The sequence below is a fragment of the Capricornis sumatraensis genome, chromosome 12, assembly GCF_032405125.1.
Source record: "Capricornis sumatraensis isolate serow.1 chromosome 12, serow.2, whole genome shotgun sequence".
Lineage (NCBI taxonomy): Eukaryota > Metazoa > Chordata > Mammalia > Artiodactyla > Bovidae > Capricornis > Capricornis sumatraensis.
The window spans coordinates 80,477,731-80,492,816 of NC_091080.1; the positions used below are offsets into that span (position 1 = coordinate 80,477,731).

The following is a 15,086-nucleotide window of genomic DNA, read 5'->3' on the forward strand; positions in this document are numbered from 1 at the left end:
CTGCAGATGGTGATTGCAGCCATGAAACTAAAAGACACTTACTCCTTGGAAGGAAAGTTATGACCAACCTAGATAGCATATTCAAAAGCAGAGACATTACTTTGCCAACAAAGATCCATCTAGTCAAGGCTATGGTTTTTCCTGTGGTCATGTATGGATGTGAGAGCTGGACTGTGAAGAAAGCTGAGAGCCGAAGAATTGATGCATTTGAACTGTGGTGTTCGAGAAGACTCTTGAGAGTCCCTTGGACTGAAAGGAAATCCAACCATTCCATTCTAAAGGAGATCAGCCCTGGGTGTTCTTTGGAAGGAATGACACTAAAGCTGGAACTCCAGTACTTTAGGCACCTCATGCGAAGAGTTGACTCATTGGAAAAGACTCTGATGCTGGGAGGGATCGGGGCAGGAGGAAAAGGGGACGACAGAGGATGAAATGGCTGGATGGCATCACTGACTTGATGGACTTAAGTTTGAGTGAACTCTGGGAGATGGTGATGGACAGGGAGATCTGGCATGCTGTGACTCATGAGGTCATGAAGAGTCAGACACGACTGAGTGACTGAACTGAACTGAACTGTCTAGCTCTATATCCTGAGAGACCCTGGAAGCAATGACATACTAATAGCAAAGAACACTCCTGATCCAGATCTCAAAGTTATTTTTTTTCAGCATACACAATTAATTTTTTTCTTGTGGTGAGAACTTTTAAGGTCAACTCTCTGCAGCTTTCAAATATGCAATAAAGCACTATAACTGTGGTCACTCTACCAGACATTACATTCCCATGACTTACTTATTTTAGGGAAGTCTGTCCCTTTGGCTCCCTCTACCCAGATCCTGACTTATTAATATCTTTCTTCTCTAAAAGGAACCAAGGTTCCTTGAGGAAATGGCTGGTTCCAAGGTTGGGGCAGTGTGTTTTAGCACCTGATGATCGCCTTTTTTAATTGCAATATAAATGCCTGACGTTAAGCTTTGGAGACATACACCTCAAAGCTATCCATCTCCAATGAACATGAGTCAGTTATACAACTAGATAAAGAGCCAGACCGCCCCACCCATGAAGTTCCCTTTTTCAGAAAGTGCTGGTTGACCTGATAACAGACCATCTCACTGACTGCTCGCTTCTCCCTTCCCGCTCTTTAATTCCCGCTCTTATTTTTTAAATTCACCAATAGAGTGAACCTGCTAAATCCTAGCACACCCCACCCTCGATCCCCAAAAGGCAGAACACCAGGTCCAAGCTCTTTCCCTCACTAGTTTTCATAGTCTCTTTCTCTCTCTCTTTCTGCCTAGGACCTCGTTATGTAGCTCCAGGCATGCCTTGTACTCTTCAGGTCATGTGAGTGATACACCTTGGCATTTGAAAGTTCCCTGAAGGTTGTTGCTGAGATGTGTCTCACAATCCTAAGAATCACAAGGGCCAGCCCAACCACAACACTGGCTCTGGAAGGGGAATGCCTGTGGGGGCTGCTGTAACTAGTACAGGCCAAGATGAGCAGAGCCCCAGGCATTCCCACCAACCGCATCACAGTCTACAGGCTGAGACCAACAGGCAGAGGAAGTAGAAGATGGACCTGGGACAACTTGTGCCATAAAATAAGGAAGCACTCAAGGAATCATGAGGATGTGTAGGAGGACAGAGAAGCCAGCTTGAATTGCTCTTGCTAAACAAATCTGGGATTCTTTAGGCATCAAAATAAATGGCAATGAATCACAATCTATTAAATAACCAAAGGATCCATGAAGCCACACTGCTACATATATATGAGAGAAGGGAAAGCTCTTGCACTCAAGAATGCAAGTAAACATAGAATGAACAATGGAGTTAGAAAATTATCAATGGAAGCTAAGCCTAGTGGTTGAAAGTTAGATGTGCAGCATGGTATTCATATAACCTCAAATCATTTTTCTGCAAATTACTTATTAACTATAAAATGAAAAGGGCTTCCCTGGTGGCTCAGCTGGTAAAGAATCCGCCTGCAATGCGGGATACCTGGGTTCGATCCCTAGGATGGGAAAATCCCCTGGAGGAGGGAATAGCTACCCACTCTATTATTGTGGCCTGGAGAAGTCCATGGACTGTATAGTCCATGGGATCATAAAGAGCTGGACATGACTGAACGACTTCCACTTCACTTCACAAAATGAAAAACAGTAACTGTACGGAGGATTCCTCCAAACCCTATTCAAATTGATTGTGTATTAGTTACATGTTAATAATATGTAGAAATAGCCCAAGGATTAACACTATTTTACTGGGTAAGGAAATTTCCAAAGCCAGACAATAATAACCCAAGAGCAAAGATCATGTTTCTCTGATTTATTGCATTATTCCTAGTACAATATGGGTACACAGGAGATGTTTAAGAATTTTTTTCAAGTAAATGAACATCCATAAACTATTAAAGAAGGAATAAGAGAGACTGAATTTCAGATTTTGCTAACCCTGGTAACTTGGCACCTCTAAAGAACTCCAGTCCAGGAGTCTGAAGACTGGACCCAAGCACTGAGGACCCAGGGCCTCAATTGTCCTCTACTCCAATTTTTCACTCCAGGTGAGCATCACCATGACACTTAATATCTGTTGCTCTAAATTTCCTTCTAAAACAAAAGCATTTGTCTCCGTGCTTTAACCACTTAACAGATTTGAAACACCTGGGTCATTCATCCTACAGTTATTCCCTATAGGAAATACTCAGACAATTAGCAGCAGGACTTACTCTGAAAGACCCTTTTTAAAAGTCTGCTTGCAGATTTTTATAGTCAGTGTGGGCCACTGAAGACCAATTAGATGTCATTAGCATAGAAACTACAATTTGGGGAACTTAATGGTTAACTTGAATTTGTAATTTGATTCGTGCCCCAGAGTTTTCTTTTGTTTAGGCTGTTTATAGGCTTAATGAGCTAAGTATCATGCACATTTGTAAGAAATATCCTTCTTGGTCCCTTTTGGGAATGAGAGGCACTCCTTGGTCTTTATGAATGACAGGTTACTGTTTTGCCTTATTGCTTAACTTCATGTAGTGAAATAAAGCAGACAAAGTATGGAAAGAAAATTAAAAAAAAAAAGGTTTCCTTGCAGAGGAAAAGATGCTTAACATCACAAATCCTTGTGTGTGCTAAGTCACTTCATTCATGTCCATCTCTGTGTGACCCTATAGACTGTAGCCTACCAGGCTCCTCTGTCCATGGGATTCTCCAGGCAAGAATACTGGAGTGGGTTTCCATGCTATTCTCCAGGGGATCTTCCTGACCCCAGGGATCGAACCCATATCTCTTATGTCTCCTGCATTGGCAGGCATGTTCTTTACTAGAGCCACCTGAATCCTTAGGGAAATGCAAATCAAAATCACAATCAGACACCATTTCACACTATTAGAAGGGGTGAAGAAGGAGGAGGAGGAGGGAGAGGTAGAAAGAGGATGTAAAGGAAGGGAGGAGGGGGACAAGGCGGGGGAGATGAAGGAGGAAAGGAGAAGGGAGGAAGATGAGCAACGAAAGGAGATTTGGCAAGGATATGGAGAAACTGGAACACTTGCACACTGATGGTGGGGGTGTAAAACACTGCAGTCACAAAGGACAAACACTGTATGATTCCATTTTCATAAAGGTGCTGAGAGTAGTCAAATTCAGAAAGAAACAAACAGACTGTGTGGTTGTCAGGGGCTGAGGGAAAGGGGAGTGGGGAATTAGTGTTTGATGACATACTGATGCAGGATGAAGAGTTCTGGAAACTGGTTGCACAATAATGTGAATGTACTTAACAACATTGAACCAAATGCTTAAAAATAATTCAGATGGTAAATTTTATGTTATGCACACTTTATTACTATTTTTTAAATTAAATGAGAAAAAATTCTACTCAATACACCTCAGGTGTGAAATCTTCCTGTGTTAAAGTCTAGATCACGCTTTCTGGTTATAAGAACTTGAACTAGCCACATAAGCTCTCAGTATTGGCCTCTGACAAACAGGGGGAACATGTGGTGGTAACACTTCCCAAAGCTACTGTGGGGGTCCTCTGAGAGGATCGCTGATGCCCTGAACAAAGTCCTGTCAGACAAAGGGAAGCCATCACCCCCGACAGTGCTCTGCAGCAATTCCGTGTGGTCCCCAGTAGAAAGCCTCTGATAACTTTGATAGATGAGGTTACAACAATAGCAGAGTCCAGCAGGAAGAAGAAAGACTCTTCTTCCTTCTTGGCAAGGACTCAGCCATTGAAAAGCCATGGACACTTGTTTTGACAGTCCTCCCAACTTCCTTTTCCCTTCTATAAAGATGCTCTTCATCCCTTGCCCTTTGGGGACTTGCACATGGCTCACTCTGGTTGCAGGTATGGAACTGCGATTCTCTGCTGATCCCGGATAAAGCCATCTTTGCTGCAGAAATATCTGATAGTCAAGGCAACAGAGGAAAGAGAGTCAACATGATCAGGGGACCCATGAACAACTCAGAAAGGCAAATTATCCACTTTACACATCTGAGTGGACATTAGCTAATACCTCTCAGGCTGACCAGATGCAGAACTATAAAGACCAAAGAGATCAAGCATAAACTATAGGTGATAAACTTGGATATGTTAGGCTTTTTATTTTGCCTTAAAGACATGGTAGTAAATTTGAATATACCTTTGGGATATTCTACATCTTGCTTGGGGCTGTAGTTATTGTATAAAGTTACCAAAACTCATCACATGAAATGCTTAGGAAAGGGGAACAGATCAAAATCAGAGAAAGAGCCCTGGAGAGCTCACCCAGCCTCCATCAACAACATGTGGATTTTCTGACTATTAATGAAGAACAACAAAATTCATGCAAGTAGTATTCTGAAAATGGTGCCAAGAATCCTGGTTTGATATTAAATATTTCTATGCTTTCATGGTTGAGTTACTGAGGACGTAACAGGACCAATCTCTCTAAACCATCTCAGCATTCAGTCAGTTCACGTCCCCCTCATGTCATCAGTTTCTCTGACAAGAATCTCTGGAGAGTCTGTCTTAACACCAGTGACAGTTTCCACTTCCACACTCCCTTTGCAAAGGAACAGTTCACTGACTGTGACGTGACCAGTGTCAGGGTAGTGAGGATGTAACCACTCCCTGAAGGGCCAAGTGCTTCTGGTCCAAGGCCCTGCCTCACCCTCATCTCTGGGGACAGGTCCTGCACTCACCTCAACCTGCTGGCCTCTGGGACGAGGGTGGAGAGAAATGCAGAGCTCACCCCAGAGGCTGCAGTGAGGACAGCGGGGACATTGCCAGGGAGAGTCTCAGCAGACTGGACATGGTTCATAAATTGTGCCACTGATTTCCAATAAGGGTAAAAGGAAGAATCATTCAATAAACCATGATGGGAAGAAGAGCTGTTTCAGAAAAAAGGAGGACTATCTTATATCAAATACTAAAAGAAATTTTAGCTGCCTTGATTCTTAGAAATGAAACAAAAATGCTGAAATAAAATGTTTACAGAGTGGTAATGATGCTGGAATTTAAAAAAGGTTAAAAACCAACAGGAGAAAACAACGTAAATAATGATCACTCTAAAGTAAAGGACAAATGAAAATCTGGAAAAATATTATAAGCATTATTGAAAATTATTTCAAAATATAAATTATGCAGAGAGAAAAAAATCTATTAATAGACAATTCAAAGAAACAAAAATAAATGATCAATAGATGTAAATGTTTCAAAAAAAGTTCCATCTATATAGATCAATAAATTCAAATTAAATTTTTTTCATTTTTTTTTAACTTTAGCCCTTGAAAAAATGTAATTCACATACTCAGAGTTGGCAATAAAATAGGCACACTAAGAGCTACTCTGAGGGCAAACTGGCAGATCCCTAGCAGTCCGGATATTAAGACTCAGAGCTTTCATAGCCAAGAGCCTAGATTCTATTACCAGTCAGAAACTTATACTCCACATGCACTGCAGTGTGGCAAAAAAAATAGAAGAGGGCAAATTGATCTGAACATTGTGGAAAGCAATTCAACCTTTCACCAGTTATCATATTCCTAGGACTATAGGAAAAGGAAAGATACACCAAAGTACAGGTTCATGGATATGCATATCATAATTAGCAATAAACTACATGAAACTAAAGTACAAGATTGCATAAATGACAATTAAATACCATGCTCTGAAGATAACAATGTCATAAATAAATGAACTAGTTTTATAGAAAAGATGCATGCATGTGCACAGGTATACAAAAAGAGTTCTGGAGGAAAGATTAAGAAACAACCAAAATATCAGCAAATCTACATGGTAACAGAATTAAATCCTACTTTCTTGAGATCCAATTCCACCACTTACTAGCTGTGTGATATGGACAATTTACTCAGCCTCTCTGCTTCAGTGCCTCTCTTCCTTCAGGTGTGAGGTAAGAGGTACTAGCTTCTTCCCCTCCAGCAGGAAAACTGGAAACAGGTGGCTACCCAAATCAATGAGGAGTCTTCACTTTCCCATTTCCACACATACACACACACATTTTGCAAATCTACAAACAGAACATGACTGGAGAGTTGCCTGCCCTGCAGAAGTTAAGGAGACATGTGTCTCTTTTGTTATTATTTATAGTAACTACCCCTACACTCCTACTTCTAGGCCTCTCTTGCCTTAAGGGCTGCCAAATGGCCAAGAGATGTAGCTACACACACTGAACACACTACCATGAAGATAAGCACAGTGGCTCCCATCCCATGAGGATCCCCTATATCTTCCCCTTAAAAAAGGAGATGTCAGAATTTATGGGAAATATGAATGGGTTAGGGTCTAGAAACAAAAAAATCTAATTATCATCCAAGAGCAATTAAAACCCAAAGGTTCAGGCCCAGCTATTTAGTACTGCCAGTTACCAGAGGGAAAACTTTCTTAAACCTCTCTGTGCTGTTTTTCATCTGTGTGTTTTCTCCCATCTCAGGGACCCCTGAGTGATTTCAGGACCAAATGACTCCTAGGTAGAACCACCTGCATCAAGACCTTTCACCTCTTCTCCAAAGGCTAAAGATGCGGATTAGACCCCACAGCCTTCAGTGACCTTATGCCCCAAGTGGTGCTCAAAGGTGAAAGCAGAAATATTCACAACAGGGAAAGGGGCTGTGATCAAATGCACACTCTACTCCAAGCTGTATATCCCAGGCAAAAGTAAAACATGTTCAAGATCCCCATTCATTAAACAAAAAACAATAGAGTTTTTTTTTTTTTTACATACATGAAATTTGTCACAACTAGGTACCAGGACATGCAGTGTGAGCCACACAGGAAGAGAGAGAGGGAGGGAAAGAAAGACATGGTCATAGACACAGGGACAGACAGAGCCCAGTGCAGCTGAAACCCAGGTGTCACCTAAGTTACATTGGAAATGGTGGGGACATCACTGGAAGATGGCAAAGACATCTAATGGCAGGGCACTAATTAGACAAAGGAAGCTGTTCATAAACTGCTTGCTTAGGAGGGGAAAGGGTGCAAATTAGCTTAGAACTGGAAATCCTGAGCTGTACTGGGGAAGCCCGGTAAAGGTGGAATGTAGGGGTCCAGTTCGTTCTCCGTTTGGGTGGCGACTCCCAAGGGGGCAATCTGGGTTTTTAACCTCCCTGCCTCCTGCTTCAGGGCCCTGGAGGATGCTGGAGCAGCGAGAGGCCAGGCTGGGAAATCCTGCGCCCCGGATACCAGGTTTCTGGGTCCCGCTCCTACACCCAGGACTTCCCCTCACTCCTCATGCCCAGGCGCAGGCGGGGACCACGCGGCCGAAGTGGGGAGGCTCCACCAGCTACCTGGGCGCCCGCGGAAAATGCTCCCTCGCCCTGACGCTCCCCTTGGTCACTGAAATGTGCGTGCAGCAGGCGGGTCACAGCTCAGACGGGGCGCTCACCTGAGAAACAGGAGGGAGCAGAAGTTCGAGTGCAGCAGCGGGTTGGGATTCACCTCCGGGTACACCAAGTGCGTCTTGTCAGCGGCCACGGGCGAGGGCGCGGGGACCGGCGAGGGCGTGGGGACCGGAGAAGGCTCCGGCTGGGGCTCCGGCGTGGGCTCCGGGGCCGGCGTGGACTGGGGCGCGGGCGCCGCTTTGTCAGGGGAGTTGCTCGGACTGCTCATGGTGGCGCCGACTGGGATGCTGGAGGCTCAACCACAGTGCCAGTCCGCTAGGCGGTACCCCGAACCACCTGCTTCTGGAACTGGAGCGGCAGCTCTTGCCTGATCCCAGCCTTCTGGACCACCCTCTAGGCGCCTCTGCCACCACCGCCTGGAACCCTGAGTCGGGAGCGGTGTGGACAGCGGGACAAGGGGTGGCCAGACAGGAGCCACACGCAGGTGCGCGGAGAGGATGCTGGCGCCGCTGATGGAGGCGGGTAGGACGGTGCTGCACTCGGGAGTCCTGCACCAGGGCGCCCGCGTTCAGGCACCTGTCTGCAAACTCTGCCGAAGTGAGAGCTATGAGCCCAGGCACCCACCCAGAAGGTGGAGAAAGGAGGTACCAACTCTATCAGCCACATCTGCTCAGAAACGCCCGTCAGCTGTGGAGAGACCAGGAGAGAGCTGGCCGAAAGAGATAGCACCCTGCCTTCTGGGCACTCTGCCCTCATCAGGACCAAACAAGGGTGCTGTGGGAAGCACTCCAACTGTAATTCAGCAGGACCCTACGGGGCCTTCCTGGGATGGAGCACACCACCTCATGCCCTCTGCCTGCTTCCCTTTGGTAGAAAAGCTTTAGTCTCCCATGTCTCCTCTGAATTACAAGAGGTGGCTCAATAATTGATGACTGGGGCTTCCTTGGTGGCTCAGTGGTAAAGAATCTGCCTGCTAATGCAGAAGACACAGGTTGGATCCCTGGTCAGGGAAGATCCTATATGCCTTGAAGTAACTAACCCTGGGGGCTACAACTCTTGAACTTGGGCTCTAGAATCTGGGAGCAGCAACTATTGAACCCACCTGCCACAACTATTGAAACCTGCATGCCCTAGAGACAGTGCAATGAGAAGTCTGCTCAACTGCAATCAAGAATAGCCCTCTGCTCACTGCAATTAGAGAAAAGCCTGTGCAGCTGTGAAGACCCAGCATAGCCAAAAAGAAATAAAACTATTTTTAAAAAAGACTAAACGAATGTGAACATGTAGTTTAAAAACAAAATTAAACACTAGATAAGCCAGGCAACAGTCACAGAATCTATAGTTCCTTCCTGAAGGACATATTAATAGATAACAATATCAAATGTACATTCCTGAGTTATTCTGCAGATACTAAAACCCCCACCAGATGGAAGAAGTTAACTGTATGATGGCCACAAGCAGGGAGCCCCCACACCAGCTAGAGCCTAAAGACTGATAATGTAAAACCCTGTGACACCACCCTGTTACCTCACCATCAACCAATCGGAAAATAATGCAACAGTTGATCACATACACTGGACTTTCTCCTTCACCTTGCCTTTTAAAATTATCCCCTGAAGTCCATCAGAGAGTTCTGGTCTTTATAGCATGAGCTGCCTGTACTCTTTTCTTAATCTTCTCAATAAACCTTTCTCTGCTTCAAACTCCAACATTTTGGTTTGTTTGGCCTCACTTTACCTCAAGCATAGGAACTTGGGTTGGACAACACAACTGGTGCCTAAGCATTTGACTTCCACCAACAGAAGGATTTAGCACAGATTATGTATATAGAGCTGCAAGACCTAAGGAAAGGAAACAGATGATTAGAAGAGCTTGAACGATTTTAGAAGATGACTGAATGCTGTTATTGGAGATAGGCTTTTGGCATCTCACATGTTGATCTGTGCAGGGGACCTCTGTAAGCTTTTTGCTGCCCTTTTAGATTGGGAAAGGGGATTATGGGGAGAAAAAGACTGCTTTATGATTTCTTTAATCATGTGCTCAGGGCCTATTAGAATAACAGTGGCATATGTTACAGAACACAGGTATGTGCATTTGTGGGGAAATTCCATCGTTTTTAACTCTAACAATGCCCCATTCAAGAAGCTATTATTATCCCTATTTGACAAAAATAAGAAAGATGAGGCTCAAGGACAGCACTTCTCCAAAGTCATAGAATCAGTAAATGATGAATCCTCACTTGGACTCAAGTCCAAGTCTAGTGTGGTCTGTCTCACTGGTGGATGGTCACTGTGTAGGGAAGGTGCCTAGAGTGCACTATTTGAATGAATTAATGACAGTAGGGCTGAATGAACAAAATCTTGGACTCCCACTCAGAAGTCTAGTTATTTGTGTGGCCATCTTTCCAGCTCAGCAGTTTCCCTTCCCTTCCACCCTAAAAGAAGGAAATCAAAGTTTGTGGTGCTTATAATAGGATCACTTTATTATGATCATGTACCTTGCCTAAATTGGTATGATTAATTAAGGCTTTTGGCTTCATTGGGAAGATCCCCCAGAGTAGGAAATGGCAACCCACTCCAATATTCTTGCCTGGAAAATCCCATGAAGAAAGGGGTCTTTCTGGCTACAGTCCATAGGGTTGCAGAGTTGGATAAGACTGAGCAACTTAGCAAGCACACAGGCAAGTTATAAATAAGTTCTGGAGAACTGGTGTACAACAATGTGGTTACAATTGACAATACTGAACTGTGTACATTGGGCTTTCTAAGAGAGTAGATCTTAGATCTTTTCAACATAAAAAAAGAAAAAAGAAATGGTTAATTTACGTAGTGGGGGGCCACACTGATTAATTTGGTTGTGCTGAAAAGACCCTGATGCTAGGAAAGATTAAAGGCAAAGGGAGCAAAGGGGGCAGTGGAGGATGAGATGGTTAGATAGCATCACCGACTCAATGGACAAGAATATGAGCAAACTCCAGTAGATAGTGCAGGACAGGAGAGCCTGGTGTGTTGTAGTCCATGGGGTCAAAAAATGTCGGACAGGACTTAGCAACTGAACAGGAACAACAATATGTGTATTAAGTCATCAGGGCTTCCCAGCTGGCACAGTGGTAAAGAATCTGCCTGTCAATGCAGGAGACTCAGGAAACATGAGCTCAATCTCTAAATGGCAGCTCAGTCCAGTATTTTTGCCTGAAGAATCCCACAGACAGAGGAGCCTGGTGGACTACAGTCCATAGCGTCAAAAGAGTCAGACAGTATTCAGCACACATGCACTGTCAAGTCATCAGGTTGTACATTTTAAACATAAACTATTATTGAATGTCAGTTATACCTCAATAAACCTGGAGGGGAAATAGCTTTTAAAGAAAGCATTAATGTATTAAAAAAAATTTTAATATGGCAAAATATTGACAATTTTCTATTGATAGGCATGATAGTGGTTTATTATCCTATTTTCTTGATATTTCATGCATGTTTGAAATTTTATGTCACAAAAAGAAAATGATTAGAGCTGAAAATTATAGTTTTTCAATTACCTACCTTTCTTGTGTTAGCTCTTTCGCAGATAAGGCAATCTACAATGTATGTAACCAGACCTACCTGATTTACAGTTCTCTTTTACATTACCTACCTGTTCCAGCACTGTAAACACTCAGCTACTAGTTCTCCTTCAAGAAGGAGGAATTGTTTGCTGAGGTTGGAAATTTAGTGACTTCCATGTCAGACTGCCACAGACTGTTCTCTTCAATCCCCACAACTATCTCAGGATGGTAACTGTGTGTGTATGCTAAGTTGCTTCACTCGCGTTTGAGTCTTTGCAACCCTGTGGACCATAGCTTTCCAGGCTCCTCTGTCCATGGGATTCTCTAGCAAGGAGACTTGCATGGGTTGCCATTTCCTTCTCTGGGAGATCTTCTTGACCCAGGGATGGAATCTGCATCTTTTACATCTCCTGGATTGGCATGCGGCATTAGCGCCACCCGGGAAGCTTAGTCATCTCCAAACTGCCGAATACACTCAGTCCCTTCAGTTTCTGCTGTCTTTCTTTTTTGAAACTTCTTAGCACTCTTTTATGAACAATAATGAATATAATATTTGTAAAACATACTGAAAATCAGTGTTGATTTGTACAAAGAAGGTTGGATATGAAGCCAGGGGACCAGCGCTCTAGATGCTTCACTTCTTACCTAAACTTTCTGACTAACCACTCAGGTCTACATAGGAAATTCCTATCTGCGCTATGTCCTATAAGGTTAATGGGAGCCTCACAATTTGTGAATGCACTTTGTAAAATCTAAAAAGACAACATACAAAAAGTTGTTTTTTAAAAAAAATTCATTCAACAAATATTTAGTGAATGCTTTATAGGTGCATGACCACTAAGCCAGGCATAGAACGTACAAACATAGGGAAGATGTCATAAGGTCTCTATATGTACTTGTTTCTCGCTCTTAAAAGGTTCAGTACTATAACTAAAAACACATTAACAAGTGTTGAAGAGGATATGGAGAAACTAGAACCTTCTACATTGCTGGCAGAAATGTAAAATGGTACAGCTACAAAGTTTCCATATAAACCAGCAATTCTACTCCTAGATATATCTACCCAAGATAAATGAGACACATGTTCACATAAAAATGTACATACAAATTTCATAACAACACTATTCATAAAAGTAAAAACTGAGTTGGGGTGGAGGGAATCAAGGGTACATCAACTGATAAATGAAACATGGTATTATAGACAGTGGGGTATTATCTGGCATTTTATAAAATAGATAGACATACTGATGCAAGCTACAACACGGATAAACATTGAAAATATGATGCTGAGTTAATGCAGCCAGCCATTGACTCAAATGAGGATAATGAGACACCATCTAAGGAGACATTCAATCTTGCTGGACTTGATGATTCATTCCCAGATAAACTCCAGGGACACATGATGCAAATTGTAACTGTGTAAACCATAAGTTATTAATGGTTCATAGCACCTCCATCAAATAGTCAAATCATTAAGTGTGAGATCTGCAGGAAGTATAAAAGCAGTACTAGACTAGTTCAGCTAAGATAGTGCTGGTCTTCAAGCACTTTTCTATCAAGACATATAGGACAAAAGGCATTCACAATCTACATGCTCCAGTGAGTATTCAGAGTTCTGAATATAGTGACAATCTCTTTGTCACTCCAGCTTCTAGTACCAAAGAATGTTCAAATTATTGCACAATTACACTCATTTCACACAATAGCATATAATGCTCAAAATTCTCCAAGCTAGGCTCCAACATTATGTTAATCGAGAACTTCCAGATGCTCAAGCTGGATTTAGAAAAGGCAGAGGAACCAGAGATCAAATTGCCAACACCCGTTGGATCATAGAAAAAGCAAGGGAATTCCAGAAAAACAGCTACTTCTTCTTCATTGACTATGCTAAAGCCTTTGACTGTGTGGATCACAACAAACTGGAAAATTCTGAAAGAGATGGGAATACCAGCCCACCTTACCTGCTTCCTGAGAAACCTGTATGCAAGTCAAGAAGCAAGAGTTAGAACCGGACATAGAACAATGGATGGGTTCCAAACTGGGAAAGGAGTACCTTAAGGCTGTATATTGTACTCTCTGCAGAGTACATCATGTGAAATGCCTGGCTGGATGAAGCATACCATGGAGTGAAAATTGCCAAGAGAAATATCAGTAACCTCACATATGCAGATGACACCACCCTTATGGCAGAAAGTGAAGAGGAACTGAGGAGCCTCTTGATGAAAGTGAAAGAGAAGAGTGAAAAAGCTGGCTTAAAACTCAAAATTCAGAAAACAAAGATCAGGGCATCTAATGCCATCACTTCATGGCAAATAGATGGGAGACAATGGAGACAGTGATATAATTTATTTTCTTGGGCTCCAAAATCACTGCAGATGGTGTCTGCAGCCACAAATTCAAAAGATGCTTACTCCTTGGAAGAAGTTATGATAAATCTAGACAGCATATTAAAAAGCAGAGACATTATTTTCCCAACAAAGGTCCATCTAGTCAAAGCTAAGACTTTTCCAGTAGTCATGTATAGATATGAGAGTTGGACCATAAAGAAAGCTGAGCGTCGAAAAAATTGATGCTTTGGAACTGTGGTATTGTGAAAGATTCTTGAGAGTCCCTTGGACTGCAAGGTGATCAAACTAGTCAATCCTAAAGGAAATCGTCCTGAATGTTCATTGGAAGGACTGATGCTAAAGCTGAAGCTCCAATACTTTGGATAACTTATGACAAGAACTGATTCAATGGAAAAGACCCTGATGCTGGAAAAGATTGAGAGCAGGAGGCGAAAGAGGCAACAGAGAATGAGATTGTTGGATGGCATCACCAACTCAATGAGCATAAGTTTGAGCAAGCTCCAGGAGATGATGAAGGATAGAGAAGCCTGGCCTGCTGCAGTCCATGGGATCGCAAAGAGTTGGACACAACTGACTGACTGAATAACTTCTAGTAACATATCTTCCTCTCGAACCTCAGAAGTGGACACCCAAATTATATCTAGCCAATTATAATATGCCCTGTCTGTATTCAAAGGGTTTGGGACAGATATAATCTTGTATCTGTTATAACAGATATAACTCTGTGCCAGGTCAACTGGCATTCTTCTTTGAGAATGTTTTGTTGCTGTTCTTGGTTGTTCTTATTTGGCTGCACCAGGAAGATGGCTTCCCAGGTGGTGCTAGTGGTGAAGAACACTCCTGCCAATGCAGGAGATGTAGGAGACTTGACTTCCATCCCTGGGTCAGGAAGATACCCTGGAGTAGGGCATGGAAATCCACTCCAGTATTCTTGCCTGGAGAATCCTATGAATAGAGGAGTCTGGTGGGCTATGGTCCATAGGGTTGCAAAAAGTCAGACACAACTGAAGTGTCTTTGTAGGGATGCATGCACAGAAAGGGAAAAACTTCACTTTCTTTTCTGATGAGGGTATAAAGGTATGACCCATAACTGCTGGTGGCCATGTCTCCCATTTACACAGAGTGGCTGGAAAGTACAAAGAGATACCCAAAGGTCATACAATCAACAACTATTTATTAAACACCTACTGTGTGTCAAGACTGAATCAGGAGTTAAAGACACATAAGTGAACAGGATGAGTGGTGTAGAGTTTTAGTGGCATCAAGTCTCTGGGGCTCCTGAGACTAAAAGTATCCCTCCTTGGATGGTGTGACCTGCTGGAGCAGAAGCTGTCACTTTCCAACTCAAGTCCTCTGACTCTTCTCCAG

At 43.0% G+C, this 15,086-nt stretch overlaps 1 protein-coding gene across 1 annotated transcript in view; it reads right to left on the reverse strand.

Annotated features, from left to right (window-relative positions):
• Nucleotides 1-8,094, reverse strand: part of LOC138089049 (ATP-binding cassette sub-family C member 4-like) — a 127,787-nt gene extending 119,693 nt beyond the window's left edge. Inside the window, 1 exon segment of the mRNA XM_068984372.1 lies at nt 7,871-8,094. Coding sequence (XP_068840473.1) covers nt 7,871-8,094 — 224 coding nt within the window.
• Nucleotides 8,095-15,086: the final 6,992 nt, after the last annotated feature.